Source organism: Acyrthosiphon pisum, chromosome X (genome assembly GCF_005508785.2).
Source record: "Acyrthosiphon pisum isolate AL4f chromosome X, pea_aphid_22Mar2018_4r6ur, whole genome shotgun sequence".
In the NCBI taxonomy this organism is placed as follows: Eukaryota; Metazoa; Arthropoda; class Insecta; order Hemiptera; family Aphididae; genus Acyrthosiphon; species Acyrthosiphon pisum.
Genome location: NC_042493.1, coordinates 4,235,313 through 4,244,250, shown reverse-complemented (window position 1 = coordinate 4,244,250; position 8,938 = coordinate 4,235,313). Strand labels below are relative to the sequence as shown.

The 8,938-nt window shown below is 28.3% G+C and overlaps 2 protein-coding genes across 3 annotated transcripts in view; both read left to right on the top strand.

Annotated features, from left to right (window-relative positions):
• LOC100159991 (legumain) overlaps nt 1-8,938 on the top strand; it is a 521,349-nt gene that overhangs the window by 160,146 nt on the left and 352,265 nt on the right. The gene's annotated exons all lie outside the window — the stretch shown is intronic.
• LOC100573873 lies at nt 3,471-4,457 on the top strand. Its single transcript, XM_003245967.4, has 3 exons — nt 3,471-3,622; nt 3,698-4,034; nt 4,121-4,457. The coding sequence occupies exons 1-3, from the start codon at nt 3,586-3,588 to the stop codon at nt 4,335-4,337; spliced, it is 591 nt and encodes a 196-aa protein (XP_003246015.1). The 5' UTR covers nt 3,471-3,585; the 3' UTR covers nt 4,338-4,457.

Below are 8,938 nucleotides of genomic sequence, written 5' to 3'. Positions count from 1 at the left end.
TCAGGTATCTTTAAGTGGTCATGACAAGTTTAGAGTAGAGACTTATAATGTTATTATAGATAGTTTTGTTCACAATTAGAAAAACGAATTGAAGCTTATAGTTTTCTAAAAAACAATTTTTTGTTCATCACAAAATTACATGTTGTTTTACCACAAGATACTGATGAAGAAGAAGAAGTTAATAAAAGTCTTGAAAATTTTATTTTATTGTATAAAAAAGATGTTGATAATACTATACAAAATGAAATTATACAATTCAAAAAATATTGGTCTATCAGTAAACCTTCATATGATGACACACAAGATTATCTGCTAGATATTTGGAAGCATTTCAATGAAAAAAATCTATTACTTTCTTTTCCTAATTTGTATACTGCAATTAAAATATATCTAACCATACCTATTGCAAATTGTTCGGCTGAAAGAGCATTCTCCAAATTAGCTCGAATAAAAAACAAGTATAGAACAAGCTCTTCCCAAGAAAATTTAAATAGTTTTGTGTTCAGAGAGTGATGTTTTGGAGGTAAATAATACCGATGATATAATTAAAGAGTTTGCTGCCCAAAAATCTAGAAAAAAATATTTTTAATAACATTTTTATTTTTGTATTTAAAAAAAAAAATAAGAAATAAATTGATGAATATATATTTTTTTCTGAAATATTTTTATTTGTGGGTCACCAAAATTTTGATTATGGATATGGACCCTAAAATTGTTTGGCCCCGGGCCCAAAATTATCTTAATCCGGGCTTGACAATATCCATTAGGTACAACAAATCATGATACTATCATAGATAATATATAATAGTATACTTTTGAAGTTTCAAGTACCCACGAATAATATTATACAACCACAACAAAATAACTAAAATAGTTATTCTAGGTTTTTTAATATGTAATTTCGTTCAAATTTGAACTAAAATGAGTATAAAAATAAACTGTGCGCAGTGTCGTAGCCAGAAAAAAATGTTGGGGGAGGCACTTAATTTTTTTCTCTAGCCTTTGAAATGCTAGAATATCTAATTATGACCCCTTTGTTCATAAAGTGTAACTACTACTCGTTTTATGACTATATTATATTGATGTTAACAAGTATGGTACCTACATTGGCTACATTTTAATATAACAATGTATTAATATTATTGTAAACCATAGGTTAATGTATTCATCAATATTATTATCATTATATCAAAACGTACTGTAAACAAAACATTCCATTTTTGGTTCGAATATTATTAAAATTTACTAACAAAAATATAAGACTATATTAGGACTGTTGAAAGCTGGTAGTTTTTTCGTGCAATTAAATCAATAGGCGGAAAAAAATATACTTCTAAAAATCCAATTTTAATTTTGAAAAAACAACAGTTTCTCCGCTTTTTGTGTGTTTTGTTGGAAGTGATTTTTTTTTTTAGTAATTCAAAAGTAAAAGTGAATTTTGAAAAAAAAAGAAAATTACTCTGGTACTATAATACTAATTAAAAAATACTACAGATCATAAATCCATTTCCTACATAATCTAGAAAAGAGATTAAGGAATTCAAATATATGTTTTCAAAATTAAAATAGCCAAAAGGGCTTTTGGTACTGGGTGAATTTGTCTTCCATTTTTTGGGAGTTTTGTGGCACATGTAAGTTGAACATTTTTTTTGACAAAGTATAGTGACGTGACTGCGCGTATGTACTTTATTGAGGCTCAAGAATCTTAGCCGTCGTTTATCTTAAATTACATAAAGCGTTCGGGGAACTCGCACACACTAATGATCACTACACACATAGATATAGTACTAACGATGGATGTACAATATTTCCTAAATCCGACCCGTTCAAAATGGTTCGCTTCGACAGCCTTAACTTTTAATTTTTATCAAACATATAATATAATATAAAACAAGCTAAAAAAAAATTCGGGGGGGCACGTGCCCCCAGTGCCCACCCACTGGCTACGGCACTGACTGTGCGTATGAATTTTTTAGATTTTTGGTAACAGAATTAACTACTTACGTGGAATCTTGTTTTAAATTTTCAATCTTTAGATATAAAAGTTGAATCAAAATTTTATGTACCTACGGTCATTTGTTTAAAAGTTGCACCAAAAACCAAAACCAATTTTCTTGAAAACAGATTTTGCGTAAAAATTCCCGTTTTTCCTTAATTTTTCTTTTGTTTTTCACGGCGCTTTTGAAAACCACTGGACAAATTTTACTTTTGACCCCCCAAAGTAACAACTAGATTCACCTTCCTATCAGAAAAGATACTGTTGAAGAAATTTAAGCATTTTTACTGTCCTAAAAGGTGATGACAGACATAAAAAAAAAATAAAAATAAAAATAAAACACACATTATTGTAAAATCAATACATTCATCATGCCACTCAGAATCTAAAATTGAAAACTGACAATGCCCATGAACAGCTCAAAAAGAAACAACATATTTTCAAAATTGTATGGTGTATATAAAATGAGAATATAAACATTCAGTGCAATTTTCGTGTATCTATACAGTTATTCGTTTTCGAAGTAGAACAAAATAACAAAATCGCTACATGAGAAATCGAGTGAATATCCAATGTTGTAAAAATATGAACTTCAAACGCTTATAAAAATTTAATTTGACTTTCTTGTAGACATTTACTTTTGATAAAGGTAGACAATAGACATACTTATGAAGAATTTTGTATTACATTTTAAAACTTTAAATAAAAAGAAAAATTTATGAATTTCTAATTAAAAATAGTTTGCTAATTTTCGTGTTTTTTCCGTATTTTGTCAATATTTGAACTTTAAATGCTTATAAACAAAACTGTGATTAAGGATGATTAATATTTTTCAAACGTCATTATAACAATATAGTAGCAGTTTTGTATTAATTTTTCAAGCTTTTTTACCCAACAATTAAAGTTTAATTGATATTCATAGAAAAAAACCTAAAACTGAGTATAGAAATTGATTATATCCGTAATTATGGAGATAAGATACAATAGAAGATAAAATGTTTGTTTCTTGAAAAAAACTAAACAATATAAATATAATGTTCCCTCATAAGTGATTTAAAAATGTAGAAAATTTTTTTTTTATGTGCAAAAGTGTTCAATTTGTCAATTTGTCAAAATCATAAAAATTTGAAAAAATATTTTGTGATCATGGGTTCAAAAAAATATTATAGTATTATTAATGTTTCTATACAGTTTAATAACGTTTATGTAAAATGAAATGTAATAGAAATTATATTATAATTCATAATAATACATAGTTTATGTACAAACAATTAATTCATAAAAAAAATTATCCATGTTCTAATTCTAACCACGTACCTATAAAAAATTTAAATCTACTATATTTATTTTATATATTATATTGTATGTTGGCTAATATATATTTTAAAAACAGTTTAAATTGTTTTTATAACATATTTAGGAGTGAACGAATAACACATTATTTATTTAATAGGTATCATGTTTAATATTATAATATTTAATTTTCTTAAGTTGTTCAGTTTCCTCTTAGACTTTGCTGCAATTTAAATAAAATCATCTTGAATCATTCAAAATCATTACCTACTCAATCACACATTAGCTAGAACGGTATGTTGCAACTAAAGCAAGCATTTCAAATCTATAACGGTAAGTGCCATCAATTAAATACCTAATCAGACATGAAATTTATTACTGTTAGGTATTTATTAATTTTTCTAACAGAATCACAAGAAGGAATAAGTCCGAAGGATAATGGTAACGAACAATTGAAAAAAAAAAAGTTACGCCATAATTTAATGGTGAGATACGATGATACAGCTCTCGATGACTATCCAGGACCATTATTTGTCTGCAAAAACTGTTTAAAGGTCTCCCTGAATAAAGATGCTGCAAATTCACATTTGAATAGTTGTACAAGACGTAGTAAAAATGTACCAACTCGGAAAGTTTTGAAAGAAGAGACAACTCGGAAGACTGTCCAGAACGCCATCACAAAATCCACGAAAGCTCCAAAAGCTCTGAAAGATCCGGACGCTCCGAAAGCTCGACCTCGACCAATGTAAAATATTTACATCTCTGTAATTTGAATGGTTATTGCATATTTAAAAAAATTAATATGTTGTTTTTTTTATATTTTGTGTTTAGTGTTAGCCCGGAGCCTTATATCTGCACATGTTGCAATTTCGCGTTCAAACGTAAAGTAACATATGATCAACATATCAGAGAAAAAAATATACAACACTTCATGTCTGACTCAATGTCTACCTCGTCTGATGAATCTGAATCTCCTCAAATGAGACGAAAATATGATAAGAAGATGATAAAAAGAGACCCGACTTTTTATCCTGACGATGGTTATTAGCTAAATATGAGAATATTTTTTCAATTTTGGATTGTTTTAGAATTCATCCTAATACCTACTAAGCAAAAAAAAAAATTTACAAATGTCTCTTTTCACAAATCAATAATATAGTTTTGTTTATTTCCGATGTATTCGCTAAAAATTATTAAAAATATTATGTAAAGTATTAAATTATTAGTTATCTGTTCTTATAAGAAATATAGGGTACCTATATAATTGTAAAATAACGCAGAACATGATATAATAAATGTTCAATTTTAGTACCTACCTAAAAATTGAAAATGTAAAACAATATATTTCATAATTAGTTCATACTGTTCCAAAAAATCTAAAAAAAATATATAAAAACATAGTTTTTTTTTAGTAGATGTTTTAAGTTCAAATTTGGACCATCTTAGATGTACCTATACCTATATGAGTATATTATTATATTTTATACATACAATGACATTTTTAAGTGTAATGTTTTTGGAAAAAATAATTCAAGCTGCTTATATAACGTGCATTGCAACAGCCACACCCATTAAAAAATTTTTGAATATTTTTATGCCAAAATTTAGCACGCAATTGGCATGAACTTGTACGACAAAATTTAGAATTTGTACGGTGTTATTATTTTGGAAAAACTTTTATGCCAGTATTTAGCACATCATTAGCACGAATCCACACGATGGTCAACTGAATTGGCACGCGTCACTCTCTCCCTGCAAAAAATGAATTAACCTTTTCGAATGTTGCGCCAGCCACGACCGATCTAACATCCGTGAAGTTGGCCCCCTCTTGCTGTCCAACAAAATCCGGACCAGTGCCATTATTTAGCAACTTTTTAGCAACTAATTGCAACCAATATAAAAAAAATTTGCAACCTACTCCGTTACAATTAATTGTCTCATCTCCACTGACTCCTGAAGGCTCTGATGTGATGGAAAAATTTTTACGACAAAGGCAAAATGGTAGTTGCAATCTAACCACTGAAAACGTTTCTGAGCATCCACGTAATCTCTTTAAATGCGAGAGTCTCTTGCATCTACGTGTTACTTTTTAGAATGAAAATAAATTTTACAATGTTTCTCAAGAGATTCAGAAATGTTACTAGTAGTCAGAAGTCCAAAGGTACACGGTACACCCATTTATTCAACACACTTTCGTTTGTCCCATGCAGTGGCGTATTTTGTATGTTTTTTTTTGGGGGGGGGGGGGGGTGTCCAGATAATATAGGTAATAGGTATATACTTATTTGTTAACTGGTTGCAATATTTCTTTATTTTACATCTATACTGCCTCTAAGTTCATAATATACTCATCAAATATTGTAATGAAACATTTTTTATTTATTTGATTAAAAGTAGTAATTTTTATGTAATTTAAATCATACATGTATAAAATACCTACTGTTTATCTGAAATAATTATAATACAATAATTTTATTTTCTAGGTCATAATAGTTTTACAATTAAAAATGCATAATGAATGATTATTCTAAGCCTAACGCTCATGTGAATATGTGATCCTAGTCTAATACTAAAATAATAATAAAGCAACGAGAAAAAATGACTTAAAAATATTACGATTTGACATAATTTAGATAAAGAATATTATATAATATGCCTATTATTAGGTTAAAAAATAATTAATTATAATGTTTTAATTTTATGAATATTAATTTACGAATTATGTGCACTTGTGAAAAATAAATATTATAAATAATATAGGTACTCACCAATGACAATAATATATGATAATATTACTATTTCACTGTATATTTTATCTGCCTTGTTTCTTTGACGACAATTAAATGAAAAATGATTCAAATTCAATTTATAAATAATAATATGTTTAAAATATGTACATGGACATTTAAGATCCAACGTATTAATTTATTAAAAAAAAAACATCATTGTAATATATTAATATCTAAATATACACAAATTCCCTCTGGAAAAACAAGTACCAAACACAGACACATGAAAGCACGGAGCCGCAAGATAAAAATATAAATTGCATGTATACTGCAATAGGATAATAATAACATATTATTTAAACATATTAATATACATTAGTACCTATAGGTCACAATAATTTAATAATTATTACTATATATTTTGTTTGTTACATTCGATACCATGTGGTGCAATAAGAAGTGCTATAATAGGATAATAAGTACATTATTTAAAACTAAATTTATTTTCTTCCATATCTGAAATATATAAAGTAGCTGACTTTGCATACAGAAAGTGCCCCGTTGCGTAAAAATAAGGAATCTTTTTTTTCTATACAAGTTAAGTTTCCTCTACAGGTCTTTCTGCTCTTATGAATTCCTTTAGAATTGTCACTATCTCGAAGTATTGTACCTACAGCCGATAGACCTTTGTTTTTAATTTCAATAAATTGTTTGTCAAATATTTTTTTAAATTTTTTGAATGCAACCTAATCTTTAATTCATTCAAATGTTGGCAAATTCGATAATCAAATATTTAGGAGCTATATTTGTTATTCGTGTAACGATAATTCGTTCAGTATTATGTGAGCCAGAGCAAGCTGAAGTAATGTGTGGCCTCTAATTGCGTGAGAGTAAGCATGACCTATTAAATGATATTGAAGGGTAAAATTCTTGAACCTCTATTTCTCCATTTAAAATTCTGACACTGGTTCCGGGATATTATTTAAATATATGATTTAAATTTCTATTTTGCTTATATCTAGATTTTTATTAACAATTGATTTATTTAATTTTTGATCGTATCATTGTTTTTATAAAATGTGTATAGTTATTAATTATATTCCTTTTATTTCATTAGATGTTCATGTTACCGTAAAAGCGGTAGGTAACCTATATTATTTAGTTCATCATTTTTTTCAAGTAGCTTCTCCGATTTTTTTCTTAACTCAGGCCCTGATCGTTTTTTGAAATGTTTACAATTAACCACATAGGGTGTAACTTTCGTTACCTACACATTTACAGTGACGTATATACGGAGGGGGGTTCGGTTTCAAGCCCCCCCAGGACCATAAAAAAAAAATTGTGATATTATTGATGCATTTTTTATAATTAATCATCCATGTATACACAAACATACGTCATAATAATATGGCTATTGAGTATCGACTATTGAGTATACACTATTATACTTTACCAACAACGAAAAAAAATTTCATAACGAAATTATGGGTGCCGTATATCAATCAAAATAGACATTTCATCGTACACAGTCAGTTAGTTGCGTGCGGACATAAATGCATATTATATTAATATTGTCATTATCTCGACCGACTCGATCGGACAACGGAGAAAAAACCGATAACGTAATAATCGTTGAATTTCGCGTGAATGACAATAATTATAGTAAGTATTACAATATAGTATTACGGTGAAATAGATTCTATTTTTATAGCAGTATCGTAAATGACCATGTTAAACATTTTCGTTAAATAATATTATGAAATGTTCATTCATTCTGTTCTATTCTGCTCAGGGGTGGATAGGCCCAAGGGGAAAAAGGGACTTTACCTGTGGGGCCCCCGTCTATGTTTAGTTGGGGGGCCCACTCGGGTCTACACATTGTTTTTTTGCACAATAAAATATTCACCAAACAGGATTGGTTTAAATTTTAAACAATTCATTTTTTTATATTAATTATTATTACTAACTGTTATTTTTAACAATATAATAATACCACAAGTCAAGAATTTGCTTACGGATCTTTAACATAGTATTTTAAATTTTTATCGTTAATCGAAGACCGAAATATCCTCGTATGTTTCCCTAACCCCCCCCCCCCCAAATATTGAGTTTTTGCAATTTTTTTCGGCCGATATTTATTATTTAGTACAGAATTTGTACAAATTTGTACGACCTTACGCGAAATTTTTCAAAAATCCCTTACAACCGAAAAAAGTATTTTCCTCATATGCCGTTTCCCCAGCCCCACACCAAACTAAAATTACGTTTTCGCATGAAACATTTTATTTATAGATAAAGGTGTTAGATTCATTTAGAAATGAATTAATGTTGTAATTAATTTTAATAGGAAAGACTTAATGGTCTAGATATGCTCTCGATCAACAAAAATGATTCAATCACTCCTGATGAAGTGCTGGTTGAACTATCCAATAAAAAAAGGATACTAGAATTTTTATTATAAATAATTAATAATATAATATATATAATATATAATATATTCTGTACATACTATGCGCATATTAAATAGTATTTAACTGCCATGAGTTATGTAAATCTTTGTATTTGTTTTGTTATTTTGCCTATAAATATTTATAGGTGTACTGTGTTTGATTGTTGGGAAAATGGGTAGTTTTAAAGAGAAGGTTTTAGTGTTAGTTATTTTTTTTGAACCCCTCCCCAGAGCAAATTTGAATGTACGCCACTGCACATATAGCAAGTAACTCTCTCAGATAGTCAGATTCTTTCGCATAGAGCGGTCTTCTCTATAATTGTCATCAAAATATATCGATTTATTTTGTCTTTTTGCTAATATTTTTTGTATGTGTACCTATATATAATATATAATAGCAAGCATTATAAACTACCTATAGTTAGTAATACGGGCTGACGAACTTTCAACGCTCAAGATTAATTTCCAAAA

What these genes read in the sequence shown, in the direction of transcription:
- LOC100573873 (XM_003245967.4), top strand. Translation starts at nt 3,586, where the DNA reads ATGTTGCAACTAAAGCAAGCATTTCAAATCTATAACG. An exon ending in AGCATTTCAAATCTATAACG is followed by an intron (nt 3,623 to 3,697) that starts GTAAGTGCCATC and finishes TTTTTCTAACAG; the next exon opens with AATCACAAGAAGGAATAAGT. An exon ending in AAAGCTCGACCTCGACCAAT is followed by an intron (nt 4,035 to 4,120) that starts GTAAAATATTTA and finishes TTTTGTGTTTAG; the next exon opens with TGTTAGCCCGGAGCCTTATA.